Source organism: Aotus nancymaae, unplaced genomic scaffold (genome assembly GCF_030222135.1).
Source record: "Aotus nancymaae isolate 86718 unplaced genomic scaffold, 86718_ANA_hifiasm-v0.15.2.pri h1tg000046l, whole genome shotgun sequence".
Lineage (NCBI taxonomy): Eukaryota > Metazoa > Chordata > Mammalia > Primates > Aotidae > Aotus > Aotus nancymaae.
This window is the reverse complement of record NW_026988460.1, coordinates 6,968,202-6,992,607: the sequence shown is the minus strand read 5'-3', so window position 1 is coordinate 6,992,607 and position 24,406 is coordinate 6,968,202. Positions and strand designations below refer to the sequence as shown.

Genomic DNA, 24,406 nt, shown 5'->3' with positions numbered 1-24,406 from the left:
TTTCCCAAACTGCTTAATGCTGAAACACTCACAATTCAGTCTCTCTTTTCTATCTAGACTTAGTGATCTCATCCAGTCTGGAGTTTTTAATACTATCTGCATGCCAATTTTATCAGGATGATTCCTGATCTCCAGTCATCCATCTGGCCAACTAATATTTGGCATGTCCAAAACTGAACTTCTGATCTTTCGCGCACATTGCTCCTCCTGTAGCCTTTCATCTCTCAGGTGTGATGAAATTCCACTTCTGCTGCTCAGGCGAACTCCTAAGTCACTACTGACTCCTTTCTCTTTCACATCACACTCTATCTTGCCTGGAAATACTGTCGGTTGTACCTTCAAAATATATACAGAATGTAAATAATTTTTAACTTCTCCTACTACCACTTAATTCAAATCACTAACATCTCTTAGCCTGATTTCAATACCCCTGCTTCTAGCTTACTTTACCTCAAACATATTTTCAGCATAGCCATTCAATGGACAATTCTTTTAACGCTTAAGTCTGATAGTGTCACTTCTCTGCTCAAAACTGTAATCCTAGCTGAGCCCAGTGGCTCATGCCTGTAATCCCAGCACTTTGGGAGGACAAGGCGGGAGGATCGCTTGCATTCAGGAGTTTGAGAACAGCCTGGGAAACAAGATCGTGTCTCTACAAAAAATTAAAAAATTAGCCATGCATGGTGGCACAAGCCTGTAGTCTCAGCTACTCAGGAGACTGAAAGAGGAGGACTGCTTGAGCCCAGGAGTTCGAGGCTGCAGTGAGCCAGGATCACTCCAATGCACTCAGCTTGCATGACAGAGTGAGACTGTCGCAAAACAACAATAACAATAATAAAATTGCAATGGCTCCAGATTTCACTCAAAGGCCAAAGCCCTTATGGTGGTGGTCCACGATGCCCTAAAGAATATTTCTCTCATTCCCTTTACCTCCTCCTCTCCTTGATTATTCTACATCTGCCACAGTGGCCTCTTTCTTAGTCTGTGAAAAGGCTAGACACGCTAGTTCTACTTAAGGCTTTTGCAGTGAAAAATTTTTCTACCATGACCAGGCGTGGTGGCTCATGCCTGTAATCTCACCAATTTGCGAGGCCAAGGCAGGCGGATCACAAGATCAGGAGAGATCAAGACCATCCTGGCCAACATGGTGAAGCACCATCTCTACTAAAAATACAAAAATTAGCTGATTGTGGTAGCATATGCCTGTAGTCCCAGCTACTCTGGAGGCTGAGGCAGGATAATCGCTTGAAAACGGGAGGCAGAGGTTGCAATGAGCTGAGATAGTGCCACTGCATTCCAGTCTGGTAACAGAGCAAGACTCCATCTCAAAAAAGCTAAAAAAAGATTGTTCTACTCAAATTTGTCTTCTATATGCTCCACGGCTGACTCCCTTACTTCTTGGGCCTTGATCAAATGTCACCTTCTAAATGAGACTTCCTCTTACTTAAAATTCCACCATTCCTGGCCAGGGATGGTATCTCACACCTGTAAACCCAGCACTTTGAGAAGCTGAGGTGGGACGATCGCTTCAGCCCATGAGTTTGCAATCAGCCTGAGCAACATAGTAAGACTCCCCTCTCTCTTTCTTTTTTCTTTTTTGAGATGGAGTCTTGCTCTGTCACCTAGGCTGGAGTCCAATGACTCAATCTCAGCTCACTGCAACCTCTGCCTCCCAAGTTCAAGCTACTCTCCTACCTCAGCTTCCTGAGTGGCTGGGATGACAGGTACACACCACCACACCTAGCTAATTTTTGTATTTTCAGTAAAGATGTAGTTTCACCATGTTGGTCAGGCTGGTCTCAAACTCCTGACCTCAGGTGATCCACCTGCCTCAGTCTCTCAAAGTGCTGAAGTTACAGGCATGAGCCACTGATGCCTGGCCCACACTGTCTCTCTCCAAAAAAAAAAATCCAACTACCTATTCACTCTGTTTAAAAAAAAAAAAAAAAATTACCATGGGAGTTAGGAGGGAGTTGCGGGGAGGCTTTCTGGTAAAGACCTTCCGGAAAGTCTATGAGACAAATTCTAAAACAGCTGTAACATTCTCCACTCTTAATGTTCATTCCCCTTACCCTTTTTCTTATTTTTGCATTGCCCTTACTATTCATTGCCCTTACTATACATAATAATTTACTTAATCATAAATATGTGAGCAGACAGTAGATGACTGAATAAATGAATATCCAGAAGCCCATTTTGCAGGAGTAATGTTTAAAACCATCTACAGTAGAAAAAGGAAATCAGGTAGAAAAATGTCACCTTCCAAGCAGATCTGGGAATTACGTGTATAACTGTTTTGGCGATTAACAAGGGAATAGCCAGCTGCAGTGGCTCATGCCTATAGTCTCAACTACTCCAGAGGCTGAGGCAGGGGAATAGCCTGAACCTGGAAGGAAGAGGTTACAGTGAGTCAAGATCGTGCCACTGTATTATAGCCTGGCGACAGAGCGAGACTCCATCTCAAAAAACAAAAAAATAGAGAGATAGATTCATACTTGAACTGCAATGCATAATAACAATAGCAAGCACACATACATAACCACAAATGCTAGGTACTGTCCTAAGCACTTTGGACATATTAACTCAATTTTCAGAAGCATATGTATGAGTTAGGTGGTTACTATTCTCCCTATCTTACTATCAGTAAGACAACTTCAAAACAGGCTAAATAACCTGCGCATAACTGCATAGCTAGTGAGTAACAGGGCTAGGATTTCAACCCAGGCATTATGGCTTCAGAATCCACACTCTAAATACATCACAACATCAAGTTACATGGACAGTACAGGCCAGAGGTCTTCAATGTTTTGGCTTCCCTGGGTCACACTGTAAAAGGAATTGTCTTGGGCTACACATAAAATACACTTACACTGATGATTTTTTTTTTAATCGCAAAAATCTCATAATGTTTCAAGAAAGTTTATAAATTTGTGTTGGGTTGCATTCAAAGCCGTACTGGGCTGCATGCAGCCCATGGGCTGTACAAACTGGGTACAGGCCAAAAAAAAAGTTAATCCAAATATGCATCCCTAATCTACTACATGGTAAGAAAAGATATATGAAGAATTTAGTGTCCTCAGGGAGCTCACAACCTAAACAAAAAAATAATAGCACAGCATATTTTATATATGATGACAGAAGTGGGCTGAGTTACGTCTAATTCAGGGTCAATGGAGGTGTTCTAGAAGAGATGACCCCTAGCATGTATCTTTTAAAATGAGCACAGAGTCAACAGCAACAGAGGGAGAGGGAGAAAAAATGTGTGCACAAAGGAAAAGAAAGGTCTTTGTTCCAGCAAAGGGAACAACATGTACACAGTCGCTGGGATGAGAATTACCAGAGAACTAAGTAATTTAGGAGAGAAGAAAAACACAGGGAACAAACAGAAAAATACCAAATTAAGTAGAGCCACAATTATTTATGCCTTAAATTTGATAAGAACCTTAAGTTTTAACTTGAGCAACGGAGAAAGTGCATAAAGATTTTAATCATGGGAATAACATATTTACACTGTAGCATGACTACTCTTAACAGTATGTATTAGACAGACCAGAAAGGGCAAGGAAAACCAAATTAGGAAACCTATACAAAACCCAGGCAAGATGAGAATGATGAACAGATATTATTTACAGATCCATAACCCAATGTCTGTGAACTTTCATGTCCATTCCCACTAATGCTGCACTACTGCAAATTCTCATCTCTAGCTTAAATACCCTAATAGTCTCCTGAGTGATTTCCCTAACTCCTAATTTCTCCAGAGCAAAGCTTTGATTTATCTTTTCTTTGCTCAAAAGCATTCATTAATTTCTAATATCTTTGTAAAGCCAAACTTCCATGCATTAGCAAGACCCTTTCTAATCTATCCTAGTTCTACCTCCACAGCTCTGAACTTTTTCGTTATTTATTCCTTTGCTCACCATTCCCTCTGCCCAGACTAAGTTAAAATGCCTCTTTGCACCATGATGCATTGTTAATACTCCTCACCAGCAATCAAATTTTTAAGTTACTGCTCCCAAAGCACTTTGTTTATAACTTCCTTAAAGCAACTATTATATTCTTCCCCAGACCATAATCACTAGTTCTATGTCTTTTTTCCCTTATAAGATCAGGTTCTGTGATACTAGGCTAACAGTCCCAAGAAATACAAGCATTTCAACAAGTAAAAGATCTTAGTAAGAACAATAAACATCTTGCAACAAAAGAACAAGGGTCAGTGCTAAATTTATCTAGACCCTTAAAGGTCAGAAGGTGATTTCCACTGACACAGTTAAGTTGCTGTTAGAACCTTCACAACCGTTTTAAGACAACAATTTTAACACATTTTACCTGTATGATGAACTGCAGGTACTGTATATACATATATGCTGACTACAGCACATACTAATGAGTTAGCTCCCCAGCTCATGGTTCCCATTTTCTTTAAAAGGTACTGAATACACAAGGATGGACCTCCAGTAGCCAGCTCTGTTTCTCTCCTTGTCCCACCTGACCAGGTCTAGGTCAATCAGATATTTTCCTCCAAAAACGTGAAATTCACAAGATGCCAAGACTGGAACAGAGTCCTTTGCAAGAACCCAAAGAACAAGTCTAACAACTACTGCTGCTGCTGCTGCTGCTGCTACTTGCTGCTGAGATCCCTGTGCCCCATCCTCATACCCTTTGGCTTGGTGGTATATAGCTTAACCCTTGTTTAAAAGTGCTACTTCAATATCCTTCTAATAAACCTTTCTTTCCCTTCTTTTCTAGTTTTCTTTTGGGCTTAAGTGAACCAAAATCAGTTGTACTGCTTGGAAGCAACAATTTTAAAATGAATTTGATGCTTTCAAAGACCCAAATATTCTTTTGGGACTAAATCTTAAAATGCTTGAGCTATGCCGAAAAGACAAGACAGACAGACAAGACAGATGAACAGAAGAAAGGAAGGGGAAAAAGAGAAGAAAAGAGAAATGAAACTCTTTTGGGCTTTCAAATCATGATTTAAAAGTTTATTTCCTCCTGTGCTGTAGGACTACTAAATTAATTCATATCTGAGGTGGAATTCCCAAATGAACCATTTAAAACATTCAGTCCAGCAGACTACCCAACACTTAAGGTCCACCAAAGTATTCAGAGAATTTAGGTTTTAGTTTGGTTCTCCTCTATGTTGTTGTACACATTGACAATCCTCCTAAAACAGATCACTGCCAATAAAGTAACTTTACTGTTCTTTTCCTTACTTCCTAGAAATTTATCCCTTGATTTTAGTTTGATAAATTTTCTTTTCTACCCTTGATTATAAATTGGCAAATTTTATCTTTTTCCAACGTAAGTATCCTAGATCTTCAAAATACATGAATGCTCCTGAATCAGACCCAAACACTGATTTTCCTATATTAAAAATTAGATCTGAATTTATTACGTATATATTTATGAACTTAAGTTTCTTGTCTGAAAAAGGCTGCTCATTTCAGCCAATCGTATCTATAAAAATGATTTACTCCTTTTTTTTTTTTTTTGAGACGGAGTTTCGCTCTTGTTACCCAGGCTGGAGTGCAATGGCGCAATCTCGGCTCACCGCAACCTCCGCCACCTGGGTTCAGGCAATTCTCCTGCCTCAGCCTCCTGAGTAGCTGGGATTACAGGCACGCACCACCATGCCCAGCTAATTTTTTGTATTTTTAGTAGAGACGGGGTTTCACCATGTTGACCAGGATGGTCTCGATCTCTTGACCTCGTGATCCACCCACCTCGGCCTCCCAAAGTGCTGGGATTACAGGAGTGAGCCACCACGCCCGGGAATGATTTACTTTTTAATGTAAGCTTTGTACCTCTTAAAACTATTGAAAAGGCAATTGCTTAGTCAGTGAAAACACAAATTAATAAAAGTTAAGCTACTAATAATGAAATTTTGTAATTTAGAAACAAAAACATTCAAACTGAATACCAAAAAGCAAAGGTAATCCAAATCATTCCATTAAGTGGCTTCTGGAATTTCTCTTTGAAGTATATTATACCTGTAAAATCTGAATTTAATTCCTTAACATACAAAGGTTTGCTCAAGTATACTTTCATTTTTCATAGTGACTTTTTAAAAAACAACTTACCAAATGGTCTACTTCCATTTTTTATTTTACTGAGCGCACATAAATATGAAGTATATTCTAACTTAACATGCTATATTACTCGGGATAGAAATGGAGGGACTGTCATGTCTTCCTTTCATGAACTATTACTGCATTGTTTAAATTGTTTTAAACAAGGTTTCCTACTTTTGTAATAACAAATACATTTTAAATATCCAGCCATATTTCATATTCTGTGTCTCATATCAATACCAAATTCAGTGATCTTTAAAAAAGAGCACATTAAAGAAACCTCATTTCATAATGATTTGATAATGTAAAGTTTTTGTAATATTCTATTATCAATTTTAAAAAGGCAAAATCTCTTAGTCACAAATTAAGAACACAATTTTATCCACAAATCCTCATACTGACCTAACTTCTTAGAAAATACCAACTAAATATAAAAGCAACACACTAAAATGTTTCTTAAAACTTTTTCTTACTTGAAACACACCATTATTTAAATCAGCCTCTTTACACTGAATACTCAGAAGTCTTTCCTTCAAGTCAATGTCTCTTCGAAGTTTCTTGTAGTAACTATCCAATATCCTAAGCCAAGAGTTATTAATATTACATTCATTAAATCTAAGTCAACATCAACTGTAAGACTGCATTGTTTTACAAAAGAAGGAAGTGCTGCTACCTGCAATTCTAGGTCACTACTGATGTTTCAAAGACTTTCCAATTTCAGAGATATTAAAATGTGGAGAAAAACATATGCTTATGATAAATATTAACTGAAGTTCTTAAACTAGGTAGGCAAAGATATTATAGGATTAAACTTCATAAAATGTGTAATTACGTCAAAATCTCGGAGAATCTTTAGAATTTACATATACAGCAGAAAAAATTCTGAAGGCAAAAATTTAAATTTCAATTTTACTATCCTCTAATCTAACCAAGCTTTCTCACATTATGAACCAAGCACTTCACATATTATGAGGCTACTATCACCTGACATCATTATAACTTTGACCTCATTACCAAAACTTTTCAATGCATAACAAAAGTAATAATTATTTATTTAATTTTTTTAGATGGAGTTTCACTCTTGTTACCCAGGCTGGAGTGCAATGGCGCGATCTCAGCTCACCGCAACCTCCGTCTCCTGGGTTCAAGCAATTCTCCTGCCTCAGTCTCCCGAGTAGCTGGGATTACAGGCGCGCACCACCATGCCCAGCTAATTTTTGTATTTTTAGTAGAGACGGGGTTTCACCTTCTTGACCAGGATGGTCTCGATCTCTTGACCTCGTGATCCACCCGCCTCGGCCTCCCAAAGTGCTGGGATTACAGGCGTGAGCCACCGCGCCCGGCCAGAAATAATTTTTTAAAGTAACCACATACTGGCTATGGCACTGATTTTAGACATATCCTACCAAGCGCGACATAGCAAAACCAAAGACCACACACAATATTTACAAGAAAACTAGATGACAATTTAAGAAGGTGTATCATCCCCCAAAACTCTCTAATACGAACAAGCAGGGCATGACTAGGTAAGTATCAATATCTACACAAAAGGAAGAGAAACACAACTTGTCTTGCAATGACCCTACAAACCTGAAACTCTCACATTCACCAGTAGTATTCACTGGTAAGTGTGGAAAAAAAGAAGTCTACATTCTACATTTAAGATTGCTCCTTACAGCAAGAAACACTCAAGTATGTAAAAGCCCTATAAAAGGTGGACGGATCACTCTTCAGTCAACAAATCACTCTGAGACAAAAATGGCCCCCACCTCAAAAGCCAACCTGGAAGTCACCACAGACAACAGTATCCCTAATAAAACAATCTCTAAAAGAAAATATTAAATTCCCTTTAGTTGCACAATTTAAAATAGAAATATTCATGAATCCAACCAATCTCAGATTTAAAATATTTGAGAAAAAAAGAAATTGTACTGAAATGTAGATATATTTATCGTCATTATTCTCTTAACAATAAGGTATAAAAACTATTTACATATCATTTACATTGTATTAGGTATTATAAGTAATCTAGAGAAGCACCAAGGATATGCATAGGTTATATGCAAATATTATGCCATTTTACATCAGGGACTGAGCATCCACAGGTTGTGATGTCCAAGGGAGGTCCTGAACAAATCCCCCCCAGATGCCAAGGGACAACCATACTTTGCTATTAGTTGACAGAAAACTACCTCACCCTCCCCATTCCTCCCAGATAAACACAATAGTGCAAAAATTACAAACATTCTTTAAGACCTCTCAATTTCCTCAAATTTCAAATACTTCTATAGCATATATTTTTCTCCAGTTTCATCACCTACAAATGGAAATAATAGCACCTACCTCCCAATATTGGTGTGGTAAGATTTTTAGTTAACTGAGAACAATAAACTCAAGATGCATATATTAAACAGAAAGCTTAGACTCACTTCAAGCTAAAATACATGTATCAGCCTCATCATCTGTATGTTTCAAATTTATGCCTCTACAATCTAACAATTACTTAAAAGTTTTTTGTACTTGAGGTCACTGGAAAATAGTCAAAATTACAAATGTTAAGGGTACACCAGTCATCTATCTTATTGACCCTTCCACGTTCAACCTTGTCACAATTGCCCCGACATTCTCCACAGTGCTTAAGTCCTATCATGGTGTAACACAGGAAAGGAGGACTAGACAAGTACATGCGGTCAAGCTTCGGTAAGCCACTTGAAAATATCAGAAATTATAGAAAACAACAATTATAAGAGTCCTACCAAAAGTAAAAAGCTCCTAATTCTTTTATTTATTTATTTTTGGAGGCAGAGTCTCACCCTTTTGCACAGGCTGGAGTGCTGTGACATGATCTCAGCTCACTGCAACCTCCACCTCCTGGATTCAAGTGATTCTCCTGCCTCAGCCTCCTGAGTAGCTGGGACTACAGGCACCTGCCACCATGCCCAGATAATTTTTTGTATTTTTAGTAGAGGCAGGGATTCACCATGTTGGCCAGGTTGGTCTCAAACTCCCGACCTCAGATGATCCACCCACCTCGAGGTCCCAAAGTGCTGATTACAGGCGTGAGCCACCGTGCCTGGCATAAAAGCTCCAAATTTTAACAGTGGTTTTAAAAAGATTCTGGCACTGTTACAGTAGAAGAGGAGGATGTAAGACAACTGAAAAAAAGACAAGCGGTATGAATCAATAAAATGCATATTACAAGAGGATCTAGAGCCAGAATGCCTGAGTATAAAACCCAGTTCCATTACTCATCAGCCGTACAACCTTGGACAAATTATTTAAGCCTTGTAAGCCTTAATAGCCTCATTTTTAAAAAGGAGAAAGACCTACTTCAGATAGTAGTTGTAAAGACTACATCAGGTTATGCATATGAAATATTTCATAATGTCTGACACAAAATAAAGATCATTAAATATTTGCCTTTTAGGAATAAAAAGAAGGTCAGGCATGGTGACTCACACCTGTAATCTCAACACTTTGGGATGCTGAGGTAGGTGTACCATCTGAGGTCAGGAGTTCCAGACAGGCCTGGCCAATATGGTGAAACCCCATCTCTACTAAAAATATAAAAATTAGCTGGATCTGGTGGCAGACACCTGTAATCTCAGCTACTCAGGAGGCTGAGGCAGGAGAATTGCTGGAACCCAGGAGGCAGAGATTGCAGTCAGCTGACACCATGCCACTGCACTCCAGCCAAGGTGACAACAGCAAGATTCTGTCTCAAAAAAAAAAAAAAATCTACAAAAATTAGCTGGGCATGGTGGTAGACACCAGTAATGCCAGCTACTGGGGAGGCTGAGAAAGGAGAATCACTTGAACCTGGGAGGCAGAGGTTGCAGTGAGCTGAGATCACACCACAGCACTCCAACCTGGGCAACAGAGTGAAACTCTGTCTCAATTTAAAAAAAAAAAAAAAAAAAAAAAGGAAGAATAAAAGGGAGTAATAATCCAAAGCAGGATTCCTGTGCAAAAACACCTAGTCCATTAAAGACAAAGCCTGGGCACAGTGGCTCACACCTGTAATCCTAGCACTTTGGGAGGCTGAAGCAGGCGGATCACTTGAGGTCAGGAGGTCGAGACCAGCCTGGCCAACATAACATGTGAAACCCCATCTCTAGTGAAAATACAAAAATTAGCCAGGCATGGTGGCGGGTGCCTATAATCCCAGCTACTAAGGAGGCTGAGGCAAGAGAATTGCTTGAACCCAGGAGGCAGAGGTTGCAGTGAGCCAAGATTGCATCACTGCACTCCAGCCTGGGTGATAGAGTAAGACTCCGTCTTTAAAAAAAAAAAAAAAAAAAAAAAAAAAAGCCGGGCACAGTGGCTCACCCCTGTAATCTCAGCACTTTGGGAGGCCGAGGTGGGCGGATCACGAGGTCAAGAGATTGAGACCATCCTGGCCATGCTGAAACCCCATCTCTACTAAAATATAAAAAATTAGCCAGGTGTAGTGACGGGCGCCTGTAGTCCCAGCTACTCAGGAGGCTAAGGCAGGGGAAATCGCTTGAACCTGGGAGACGGAGGCTGCAGTGAGCTGAGATCTCACCACTGCACTCCAGCCTGGTAACAGAGCAAGACTCCATCTCAAAAAAAAAAAAAAAAAGAGGAGAGACAGAGACAAGTAAATTATAATGAAAGTAGAGTTTTAACCATGACTGTCCTCTAAGCAAGGGTCAAACAGATTATAAGCATAAAGACAAGAGAGATATTCTGACATACACAGCTCCAAAAGGCTCTTAACTCTACAGAGCCTCTCAATAAAGCTTTTTATTTTTCTAGCCGGGTATGGTGGCACATGCCTCTGGTCCCAGCTACTGGGGGCAGGGGCTGAGGCAGGAGGATCATTTAAGCCCAGGAGGTCGAGGCTGCAGTGGGCCATGACTGCACTGCTGCACTCCAGCCTGGGTGACACAAGACCTTGTCTCAAAAAAACAAAAAAGATTTTTATTTTTTTTTTTTGCATTAAATGGTAAGTGATAACAAAAGAGCCCTACTTCCCCTTCCACATATATGCCAAGTTTTTTAAAAAAACCACTAAGGGCATTATGAGTATTACTTTATATTATTACTAATTTAATATTTAGCTATTATTCACTTGATAATAGCTAATGGTGTGAGTTCTCAAAAATATTTAATATTCTTACTAGGTTACCCAAGGTATCTGATAGGTATGGAATGTGCAAGTGGTTACAAGTAGATTCCACACATATATATTACAAGCAATGCAAAACCTGGGCAGCCTGATACATCAACAGGACTGCTATGGGTAAAACCAGAGAGAATACAAGCAAAGGAACATATCAGAGAACTGGTGAACATGAAGATCTAAAATATATTTCTCAACATAAAATGTTTTTCATAGGCACATGTAATTAACAGTAAACACTCTCCTCAACTGTTTACCTGTTATGTTTCAGTTATCAATTCAGTTTTTTGCTACGTACCCTGAATAATAAACTTCTACATCAAAAAGCAAAAAGATCTTCAATCACAAGCAAAGGGAAAGCACGGTGTTCTGGGGACTATAAATTCCTTATCTTCTTTTTCTTTTTTTTTTTTAAATTCCTTATCTTCTTACTAATGAGACCTGAAGCTTACTAATGATGTTTTGAAGCAACATGAAGTTTCTGACAGGTGTCCAGTCATCGACATAAACATTATGAACCCATACATTCACTGGCAGGCACAGAGTGGGTCTGTAGATACAGACAAAACCACACATGTGCACACAGGTAACACTAACATAGGTATTTTCAGAACCTTTTTGTGACTGTAAGGAGTTTAGTAGTAGCACTGACTGGTCTTTCTCACCCAATATAGACAACTGATTCTGAACTTTTTAATGTCTCCAAACCATTCACCAACTATTAATTACTCCCTAACAGTTAACATTTTGCATTATCATCAGACATTTTAACACTAAGCACTATCACCATGCCCCATTCCTCACTCCTAGTCGCTACTGTTACACCACCACCCCAGGACAAACAGTGCTGCAACACAGATTCCTCTAAGCTTTCAAGCTGGAAGGAACCTTGGAGATCAGCTATTACAAGCCTCTCGATTAGTATCCGAGGAAACTGTGTCCAATAGTAATTTAAGTGATGAAAATCACTAAAAGTAGAATAATTAGTTACAGTAACTCTCACTTAGGGGACACTCACTATGTGCCAGGTGCTGCATTAAGCACCTTATAAATATAAACTCATTTAATCCCACAACATCCCTTTAGACAGATCTACTTTATTACCTATATTTACACACCTGGAAATTAAAGGAGAGAAGTCAGCTTTGGTCACATAGTAACTTCATGATGGAATTCGGAATTCAAACCTAAGTCTGTTTTGTGCTCTTCTGACTGTCCTATCAGAGTTCATTTCACAAGATTAATACCTCGGACTTGTTTCTTGAACCATGTTCACTCTATTAAAGCCCAGTACACAGGTAATGTTTACTCTCCCCTAAATGTTTATATCTATAGCTTTATACTTTATTATTCAAGTCCTCACAACAGTTGAAACAACTAAAGTTATGAACCCCATTTTTTAAGTGAGGAAACAAGTTCACAAATAGTTTGTCCAAAGTCTCACCAAAAAGTAGCAAAGCTAAGTTTGGAACTCAAGCAATGCTCTCTCCAAGATAGGACACTACTCCACCATTACCACATGCTAACTCACATGTAATTAGGAAACTAGCCAACAACTAGTAAAAACTAAACTGAACATGAAAAACATGAGCTTATTTGGGGACCCAAAAGAATGAAGATTAGAAAAATTAACTCTAGTTAGAAAATAAAGTTGGTGTGCCTAACTTCCAGTGCACCATTCAGGTTTACATGATGTGATGAAAAAGAAACTGTAATTTTATTCACGTTCATACCTTAATAACTTCACCCACTGGAATATTTAGAAGCAAAAGGGCATCCATTCAACTAATATTTACTAAAAATCTATTGTGCTTCCTCTGTGTACCATTGTGATGACAGCACAAGAGGACTTTAGGTGGCACATGGATAATCCCTATTTTAGTAATTTCAGTATTTATAGATTGTAAAGTGACTTAGAAAAACCTAATTACTACAACAAGCCAATGGCTTCAGATCTTATTTCCCACAACAAGATTAAGGGAAAAAAATTAACACAGTGGTTATGTGGGTGGGGGCCGGGGGTTGAGGGCTTGACTTTTATCTGTAATATTTTTTTCCACTTAAGAAAAAATTTTTGAGGGGAAAAAAAACTCAGCTGACCTGAAGAAAAGCATTAAAGAAGTAATTATACAGATGTTACAAGACTGTAGAAAAATTCATAAAGGTAGTATTTGGCTGACATTTTAGAAACAATTTTCAAAGTGTTCAAGAAATACGTTAGACAAAACAAAACAAAATTCCCTCTTAAGAAACTCCACAGAGGCCATGCACAATGGCTCACGTTTGTAATCCCAGCACGTCAGGAGGCCAAGGCAGGTGGATCACTTGAGGTTAAGAGTTCGAGACTAGCCTGGCCAACATGGTGAAACCCATCTCTACTAAAAATACAAAAATTAACTGGGAGTAGTGGTGTGCACCTGTAGTTCCAGCTACTCGGGAGGCTGAGGTAGCAGAATCGCTTGAACCCAGGAAGCAGGGGTTCAAATGAGCTGAGATCTCGCCACTGAACTCCAGCCTGGGTAACAGAGTGAGACTCTGTCTCAAAAAAAACAAAAAAAAAAAAAAAAGAAAAAAGAAACCCCACAGAAGGATCTAATAGCCTTGTGGGCTTAAGGAGAATTTCTTTATAATAATTTATAGAATTATTATGAAGGGGTCTCAGTTGTTAACTACTTTTAAATAACCTTTAATTTTCTCACTGCTATGTCAAAATACCTTAACACAAGGAACTTCAAACTGTAGGGAGAGGGAAAAAAAAAAAAGAGTCAAAATATGCATTATCAACAACATGAAAACGAGTATTATTTATTGAGCATTTACCGTGCATACCAAGCACTGTGTCCAGTTTCCTATGTATTGCCTGCCCACACTTCCAGGTACTATTATTATCCCATTTTATAAATAAGGGAAGTGAGTTAAGAGGGATTTAAAAGTTTACCTAAAATGCAGAATCCTAAGAAGATGGCAATGGTGCTACAGTTTTTCCTCTCTCTAGAACCTTATGGCCAAACTAGAGAGCAAAACCAAAAAGCAATGGCCCATATTTACAACAAAACTAGCTGACACAGTATTCCCACAGATCCCAAAAAGTGGGTGAGGAAAAACTGACAGTCACATGACCTGAACATTACGTGACAGAGAAAACAGAGAGAAGTCAAGGTGTATCTCAAAGGCCCAGAAAAAGGAGAATCATAAAACAGCCAACAGGTATTCACTGGAAATCACTGCAGACCAAATTGAGAACAGCAACTGAAACTGAGATGGGTTTTACCAACTCCAGCAGTGAGTAAATAGACTGTTCTGAGTTCTAAAAGACAAATCACGTCTTGCTAACTTGAGCTCTTGAAAGTGACCCAACAGTGCTCCAATCCAGAGGTAAGCCCCACAATGAGGAGAAAGGGCCAAGAGAAATGAAGACAAAGTTCCAAAAAAAGCAGGAGCGGCGAACACAGCCTAGAATTTCAGAATGCAAACTGCCATGTTCTTAAAATACTTCACAAAAACAGTAAGAGTGCTCTATGTAGTTAGAAAAGCTGCTCTGAGCCACACCACCTCTTGAAAGCTGAGGAAAACTAATTTCAAATAAAAATGATCAACAGCAATATACTGGGGTCAAATCCAATGACACTATTGTAAGAAAAAGAGAGTAAGGAGCAGATCAGCATCCCTATAGACAACAAAATCCAGAAAGACTAATTCAAAACAGATCAAAACTGCATCACACTATTTCAAAATGATCTACAAGACACTGAGAAAACTGATTCAAGATAACATAAGTCAAAATCAGAGAAACTTAGAAGCATGATGTAATTCAGGAAAAAATGAAAAATAAAAGAAACAAAATCAACTCTGAATAAAGACTAAACTAGAAGATACACCAGAATAAACGAATACAACAGAAAATGTAATGAGTCTTTCAAAGAAGGATATTTCTGCAACATCAAAACAGATTTAAATTTTCTCTTCAAAAGACACTGGCAAGAGAATGAAGACACAAGGCACAAAGTGGTAGCAAATATTCGCATATTATGTCAGATAAAGACCCTGAATCCAGAATATAGAAAGAACTCTCAAAACCACAAACAATTCAATTTTAAAATCAGTGAAGATCTGAACAATCGCTTAACTAAAGGCATACAGATGGCAAATGAACACATGAAAAGATGTTCAATATCATGTCATTAGAAAAACACAAATTAAGGCCAGGTGTGGTGGCTCACGCCTATAATCCCACCACTTTGGGAGGCTGAGGCTGAGGCAGGCAGATCACCTGAGGCTGGGAGTTCTCCAACATGGAGAAACCCTGTCTCTACTAAAAATACAAAATTAGCCAGGCATAGTGGCATGCACCTATGGTCCCAGCTACTTGGGAGGCTGAGGCAGAACAACAGCTTGAACCCTGGAGGCAGAAATTGCAGTGAGCCGAGATTGAGCCACTGCATTCCAGTCCAGGTGACAGAGGGAGATTCCATCTCAAAAAGAAAAAAAAAAAAATGTGGCATATTCATACCGTGAATCTACTCAGAAATAAAAAGAAATGAACACTATATTGAACAGAAGAAGCCAAAGAATCATACTGTTACGATTCATTTACATAAAATTCTAGAACTCACGAACTAATCTACATTGACAGAAAGTTGCTTGGAGGAAAGGGAGCACCCACAGGGAGGGAAGATTACAATAGAGCATGAGGAAACTTCTGAAAATAATGAATATGTTCACAAGCTTTACTCTTGTGGTTTCCTGAGTGTAGATGTTAAAACTTAGCAACCTATACATTTTCAATAAATACAGTGTATTGTATATCAATTACACCTCAATAACACTGCTTTTTAAAAAATGACTCAAAAAAAGAATTTAAGACAAAATGACAAGTACTGAAGAAGTGCAAAGATGCAGCAAGTCTCCCTCCCTTCCCCCACAAAAACACCAGACAATAATTCAACAATCACTGTCTTAAATATTTAATACTTCCGAAAAATGTAAAATTTCATACTGAAAGACTACACTACCAGTGTGCAGATAGGTGGATTAAAAAAAAAAAAAAGACCACACTATATACCTGAGTACAGTGACTTCAAAATATTCAACATGTATTTTCAAAATGTTTTTAAATATCTAGTCTAAAAAAACCACTGTATTTTTGCCAGTCGCAGTGGCTCACACCTGTAATCACAGCACTTTGGGAGGCCAAGGCGGGCAGATCACGAGGTCAGGTGGTTGAGACCAGCTTGGTTGATATGGTGAAACCCTGTCCCTACTAAAAATACAAAACTTAGCTGGGCTTGGTGGCAGGTGCCTGTAATCCCAGCTACTCAGGAGGCTGAGGCAGGAGAATTGCTTGAACCTGAGAGGCGGAGTTTGCAGTGAGCCAAAGATCACGCCATTGCACTCCACCCTGGGCGACAGAGCAAGACTTTGACTAAAAAAATAAAAAGAAAGAAAAAGAAAAACCACTGTATTTTCAAGAAAAAAAATCTTTTAGGAAGGTAGGCAAAAGAGTGGACAGTTAATAAGGTAAAAAATATTATCATCAGATGTTAACAGCTTTCCAGGCATGGTAACACCTCTGTAATTCCAGCACCTTAAGAGGCCTACAAAGTGGGAAGATAGCTTGAGCTTGGGAGTTCAAGTTCAGGAGACCAGCTTAAAAAGATGGTAAAAACATGGTGAAACCCCATCTCTACAGAAAACACAAAAATTAGCCAGTCATGACGGCATGTGCCTGTAGTCCCAGCTACTTGGAAGGCTGAAGTGAGACTCTTGTCTCAAAAATGAATAGATTTTAACAGTTTTATTGAGGAAAACAACAGAATTAACAAACTTAAGATACTCAAGGATAGAAAATGTGAACCAAATATTTTATTTCCAGCCAAAGTGACCTTCAAGCATAAAGGGTACATGCCAGGCATGGTGACTCATGCCTATGATCCCAGCTCTTAGGGAGACAGAGGTGAGAGGATAGCTTGAGCCCAGGAGTTTGAGGCCTGCCTGGGCAATACAGAGAGACCCTGTTCTCCACAAAAAGGGTCGGGGCGGCGGGGGGCAAAAAAAATAAAAATAAAAAAATAAAGGGCAGATAACATACAAGACATAACATAAGAACTCCAGGCCAGGCACAGTGGCTAATGCCTGTAATCTCAGCACTTTGGGAGGCCAAGGTGGACAGATCACTTGAAGTCAGGAGTTTGAGACCAGCCTGGCCAACATGGCGAAACGCTGTCTCAACTAAAAATACAAAAGATTAGCCGGGCATGGTGGCATGCACCTGTAATTCCAGCTACTCAGGAGGCTGAGGTAGAAAAATCACTTGAACTGGGAAGCAGAGATTGCAGTGAGCCGAGATCGCACCACTGCACTTCAGCCTGGGCAACAGAGCAAGACTCTGTCTCAAAAAAACAAAACAAAACAAAGCACACACACACACAAAAATACTCCAGAAATATTGTTTCAATAAGCCCCTTCTCAATAATCTATTAGAGAATAAGCTTCATTCAGACAACGAAACTGACTAGAGACAGAGATAATACAATGACAATGACATAAGGACTGACTATAGGCATGAAATATCTAACTAGTGTAAAATTAAGATTGACAGCTAAAAGGAAAAGTCGGCTGGGGCGGTGGCTCACGCCTGTAATCCCAGCACTCTGGGAGGCAGAGGCAAGAGGATTACTTGAGGCCAGGAGTTGGAGAACAGCCTGGTCAACATGGTGAAAACCTCTACTAAACATCTCTACTAAAAACACGAAAATCAGCCAGGCAATGGTAGCACAGGCCAGTAATCTCAGCTACTTGGGAGGCTGAGGCACAAGAATCGCTTGAACCCAAGAGGCAGAGGTTGCAGTGAGCTATGATGGTGCCACTGCACACCAACCTGGGCAACAAAGAGAGACTCTATTTCAAAAAAACAAAAGGGAAAGTTATGTAACAGCAATATGCTCAGACAATGTAGACAGAACAACTTTTTAAAAATGGGGGCTAGAAATTGGAAGAGCATATGTAAAAATTTTAACATTCCTAGTAATTACATTGGTGGCAGTAATATTTGTATTATTATTTCAGACTTTCTGATGTGTAATGTTGGTTATAGTCAGTAATTACAAGACATCCTGATTCTGTCATCTCCTGCCTGTGTTCTTGAGAACCAGCATTTTTGGTATGCAACAAGTTAATTAAAAACCCTGTGCACTTCCATGTTTATTGCAGCACTATTCACAACAGTCAAAATATGAAACCAGCTCAGTGCAATGACTCCATGCCTTGTAATCTTAGCACTTTGGGAGGATTGCTTGAGACCAGGAGCTGGAGATCAGCCTAAGCAACATAGCAAGACCTTGTTTCTACAAAAAAAAATTTACAGATTAGCCAGGCATGGTGGCATGTATCCTATGTCTAAGTCCTAGCTATTCAGGAGGCTGAGGCAAGAGGATCCCTTGGGCCTAGGAGTTTGAGGTTACAGTGAGCTATATGACTGAGCTACTGCACTAAATCCTGGGTGACAGCAAGACCCTACCTCAAAAATATATTTTTTTAAAACAGGAACCAACCTGAGTTCCCATCAACAGTTAAGAAAATGTGGCATATTATTCGGCCATAAAAAAAAATTAGATCCTATCATTTGCAGCAACATGGATGGATCTGTAGGCATTATGTTAAGTAAAGTAAGTCAAGCAGAGAAAGACAAACATCACATTTTCACATATGTGGGAGCTAAAAAAGTGGATCTCACAAAGAGTCTAAGATAGGAGATTACTAGAGACTAGGCAAGGGGTGGGGCAGATAAAAGGGGGAAAAAGAATACACATGTATTTAGTACCACCAAACTGTGCGCTTAAAAATATGGTAAAGATGGTAAATTATGTAAGTGTGTGTGTGTGCCCGTGTGTTTGAGATAGGGTCTTACTCTATTGCCCAGGCTGGAGTGCAGTGGCACAATCACGGCTCACTGAGGCGTCAAGCTCCCAGGCTCAGGTGATCCTCCCACCTCCTCCTCATACCTAGGAATAGCTGAGACTACACAGGCACATGCCACCACATTTGGCTCATTTTTGCATTTTTTTGTAGAGACAGGTTTTACCATGTGGCCCAGGCTGGTTCTCGAACACCTGGGCTCAAGCAACCCTGGGCTACCTGCCTCAGCCTCTCAAAGTTCTGGGATCACAGGCATGAATCACCGCATTTGGCCAGTAAATTATATGAGTATCTAAAAAAAAAAATAATTTTTTTAAACACAGTATTCCCAATTCTGAATTCCAAGTCTTAGTATTTTATCTAGCTGAGTAATAACACACATCCCTGCCACCAGGATTGTAGTCTTGAAATACCATTTCCACTAAAAGGCAGGTCTTCTTGAGAAATGTCCGGTTCACATCTGGGCAGGAAATGAGTGTGGAACATATCCTCACACCTGAGAGTAAGGATACTGTCAAACACTACTAAGGCCATGTCAAAAGGACTCTGGAGCCAACTGAAAAAGGCTACCACTGGCCAAATGGGAGACAACTTGACCATCAAAAAGGATAATAACTGCAACTCAAGCCCATCAAATACATTTAAATCCATGACTGAAACCCATCAAATGTTTAAATTCATAATTGAAACACACCATACGCTCCTGTTTATTCAACGCATACTATATATTTAGCATGACGTCAGAAACTACATTACCTTCAGAAGAGTGTTGCTCCAGAAAATGTCCCATTTTCAGGTGAAAGTAATCTTTCCAACATAAAAACAATTTTTTGAAGTGGCCAGAAACCATTTAGGGATTATTTTAGTTATATACCTATATAATTTCCCTCTTCATATCAATTCAGTATGTCTTGGCGTTTTTTTCCTAACTTCCTATATCAGATGTTTACAGGTAATTTTAACAGACTAAGAAGTAAAATTGTTCAAAGTTTTCCTACAAACCCCTCCATTTTTCCCACAACCTCCTCCATTGTAAAAGCCTACACTTACAATTCTAAAACCTCTCTAAAGCTAAACAAGTGTCAAATCAAATGTTTTTTTGAAAAGAAAAATAAATAGCCTAGGGGGTCACTAATTTTGATCCATAAACAGTTTCACGTATTACTTCTGTTAATGCTTTCTTGTTATAATGCATCAGTGAAAATAAAACCAGAAATATGACATTTTTTTTGAGACAGGGTCTCACTCTGTCACTCAGGCTGCAGTACAGTGGCACCATCATGGCTTACTGCGGCCTCAACCCCCCACGTTTCAGCAATCCTCCTGTCTGAGCCTTGGAGTAGCTGGGACTAAAAGCGTGTACCAACATGCCCAGACATTTTTAAATTTTTTGTCATGAGCTCAAGTGATTCTGTTTCCCAAAGTGCTGAGATACAGGGGTGAGCCACCACATACGGTAGAAATGCTTATCTTAAGCAATTCACCCATCCTAAAACATGACAAAGGTCTAAACTGCTATTCTTTAAATTTTCATTCTCTTGTTACACTCTCACATACGAGACAAAGCTTAATTTAGCCATAAATGGCTAATAGAAATTCTGCAAATTTCAGTATCAAAGGTATGCCATATTGATAAAAATAAACAAAGCTTAAAGCAAAATGCATAAACACTGGTTGCTTACATAAAAAAAATATATTTTCCAAATTCCATTGAATATAAGAATCTAAGTACACCAATCATTTCAGTATAAAACATGCTTAGTGAATATATAAACACCTAACATGGGGTGGAGGTAGAGAATTTTTAAGTCCTCTTCTACCAGGACAAAATAACTGTCCAAAAAAAAAAATCAGGTATTTCCCCAGCCACTTGGTGTTCCACTAAGACAGGATATTAAAAAGTTATCTTTTAGAAGCTTTCAACTATTCATACACTTATAGGCAATGTGTTTTATCAAAAAGGGAAAGCAGTGTGTACAAACCTGATAAACTGAATAAGAGGTTTTAAGTACTCATCTCCAAATAGTTTGATATAATCTTGTTTATCAAAACACACCCAAAAGTAAAATGCTATTTGGCTTGACATTGTTGACAAGGCTAAGTCCGTGCCAACTAGCAATTCAAGAGGCATACTGGCAGTCTAAGCATTTGTTTTAGGGATTAATTTATTTTTGAAAGATGGCATCTGGTCATTTTTAGGTTTATCTACATAAGCACAAATTAACAGTTTTACATTAATTTGTTTTAAATCAAGATGGTCTATGAGAGACTATAATTCAAAAGTAAAAATGACTCCCCCTGCCCAGGAGGCTCTCTTTTTTTTTTTTTTTTTTTTTTTTTTTTGAGACAGAGTTTCGCTCTTGTTACCCAGGCTGCCTGGAGTGCAATGGCGTTGATATCGGCTCACTGCAACCTCCGCCTCCTGGGTTCAGCCAATTCTCCTGCCTCAGCCTCCTGAGTAGCTGGGATTACAGGCACACGCCACCATGCCCAGCTAATCTTTTTGTATTTTTAGTAGAGACGATGTTTCACCATGTTGACGAGGATGGTCTCGACCTCCTGACCTCGTGATCCACCTGCCTCAGCCTCCCAAAGTGCTGGGATTACAGGCTTGAGCCACCGCGCCCGGCGAAGGGTCTCATTTTTTAATATAATAAATAGAAATGTAAGATTGAACACATCACAGTCACGTTCCCAAGATGACTGGTATATTTTAACAGAAAACTAAGGAGATTCAGCTTGTAGACATGATCATTAAATCAAGCATGGAGGCAGCACAGGTTTTTTTCTTTCTAAAATTAGGCTAGTTGTTAAAAGACTAGACTACAACCATAAGCAAATCTTGTGAGAAATGAACACTTGCTAATAATGAAGCCAGAGACATTACACAATATTTGCTGAAAGCTACAATCATACTAGGCAGATAACCCACTTATTAACATTGAACCCAAAGAAACTTATCCCCTTTCGGGCTCCCCCAGCTCCCACCCAAAGACTACAAAAAGAAGTCGTCAAAGATGCACTGTCCTCTACAAATAAACTTAGCCAGTGTGTGTCCTACCACACAAACTAAAAAACAATGACCTGGAATGTTTCTTTTGAACACACTCCTAACTTTTTAAGTTTCAGATTCACAACATTTGGAAACAAGCTTAATTAAATGCTGAGCATATGTAACAAGCTAGCTATCCTACGAAGTTTATAGGACAGTCAAAACTGTAGCATCTGGAATTTGTCAGGTAATCACAGAGTCCTGAACATGATAAACTGAAGTGACATTTCAAACATCCACATATGCAAATATGACCAAAAAAAAAAAAAAAAAAAAAAGGCTGGACACAGGACACTATGAGAAAATACCACCAAGACTCAAACAGAATCAAAGCCACAAAATTCTGGGAATAAGCCTATTTGTCAAATAAGCCAAAAAGGGTCATAATGGAATAGGCATTCTTCCTTTTTCTGGCTCTTTCAGACTGATACGTTCTCTAAGTATGCCAAAGCCTAGAATATAAAGAAAATTTTAACATACACAGGTTTTTAAAATCCATTACAGAGCATGTATAGAGTAAACAAGGAATGTTCTTTAAATGCAAATTTATACATAAAGAAAATTTTAACATACACGTTTTTAAAATCCATTACAGAGCATGTATAAATAAGGATATAAGTTCTTTAAATGTAAATTTATACGTAAATTATTTAAATGACCAGAACTTCTACAATTTAGAATGATTAATTATCCCTAAATACACTTTTTTCCCTTTCATAAGCAATTCTGAATAATGCACTGGTCTGTAACAACCAATGCATGTTTTCAACTCACATTGTTTCACCAGTCTTGGCTACATGACAAAGAAACTGATCCAGGACAGGACAAACTTCCTTTTTCCCCCTCTTCTCAAAATCTAGATAAAGGAAGAAAAAAAAAAATGTTATCCGTTTTCTCAAAAGCCCTGTAAAAACAAACTTCCCTCCCAGTCCTTTCCCTTACTAAGAAGCAATTAAATAAAAAATAAAAATAAGGCCTCTCAACCAAATAACCACCTCAACCCTCCAAGTTCTACTTCCAACATTTCACCCTCTTTACAGATAACAAGAATCCTCCTAAAGGGGGCACTCAACCTAACAAACCATTTTTAACCCAGGGCTTCTCGAAGTGTGGTCCGGGGGAACACCAGCATCACATTAATCTGGGAATCCAGTGAAAATAAAAATCCAGAGGCCCAGACTCCCACCAATTGTTCATCTAAGTCCATAAATCTGCCTTTTCAAGAAACAACAACTACCCCAAGTAGCCGTCCCCAAATGATTCTGCATGTCAAGGAATAATTCTCAAAACGCTGAAATCTCTCTACTCGAAGTTTGAAATTCACTGTTCTCAAGCCTGTTGCGTTGAAGTCGTGCAATCAAGAACAGTGAAGGCAAACACCTTGAAATTAGGGTGGGGAAGGATGACTTCCAAAGCCCCGAAAAAGGTATCCTGAGACAACTTAAAAGTTGCGGTGCCACCCCGCCTCCCCTCCACCGCAACCAACCTTTTACTTTTTCTCCCACCACAACGCCTGGCGTGCGAGTGGCCTGGCGGAGAAAAGAGGCTGCCTGGGAGGGAGGGGTCTGCGGGGCAGCGACTCGTTCCCCGAACCGATGGGAGACGGACTGGGGCCCCGCAAGAGCTTCCCGGCTCCCCTCCCCCAGCCCAGACGCCGGCGGCCAACACAAAGCCAGAGCGGGGCGGGAGGGAGCTGCCCACAGGGCTCCCCGCCCCTGGGGAGGCGGAGGGGGATGGGAGCCCGGGAAGCGCGCTCCCCACACCGCGCCCGGCCCCGACCCTGGCCCTCGGAGACAGCCGCCCTAAAAGGAGAGAAGAGAAGGCCGGAGAAGATGAGGAGGAATGGAGAGGGGGCAGCTACCCCCACCTTTCAGCGCCTCCTGGAGCCTCTCGACGTCCATGGCTTCCCGGAGTCCCTCACAGCCTCCGCCTCCCTCCGCAGGTCTCCTGGGGACCGGAACGCCTCCCCCCACCCCCCCGACGCCCTCCCCCTCCCTCGCACACACTCCGGCACGCAGGCGACCGGGGGGGGGAACGAAGGGAGCCGGGGGAAGCGTGCGAAAGAGCGAGACCGACAGAGCGAGCACCTCCCCAAGCCGCTACCACCAACCCTCCAACATGGCGCCCCGCACGTCACTGCGCGCACGCTCCCCGCCGCCGTCCTCGCTCCCGCCGCGCGCCCCGGCCCAGAGCCCGAGAGCGCGTGCGCGGCGGAGG

The 24,406-nt window shown here is 40.0% G+C and overlaps 1 protein-coding gene and 1 pseudogene across 1 annotated transcript in view; both read right to left on the bottom strand.

Annotated features, from left to right (window-relative positions):
* The window catches only part of PPP4R2 (protein phosphatase 4 regulatory subunit 2), a 60,502-nt gene extending 36,328 nt beyond the window's left edge, over positions 1-24,174 (bottom strand). The window contains exons 1-2 of the mRNA XM_012474225.2: positions 24,057-24,174; positions 22,964-23,045 (exon numbers count right to left, since the gene is read on the bottom strand). Of these exons, the coding sequence (XP_012329648.1) occupies positions 22,964-23,045; positions 24,057-24,090 (116 nt within the window). The 5' untranslated portion in view covers positions 24,091-24,174. The remainder of the gene's footprint in view (positions 1-22,963; positions 23,046-24,056) is intronic.
* On the bottom strand, positions 1,980-2,045 carry LOC135268940 (U7 small nuclear RNA; annotated as a pseudogene).
* Positions 24,175-24,406: the final 232 nt, after the last annotated feature.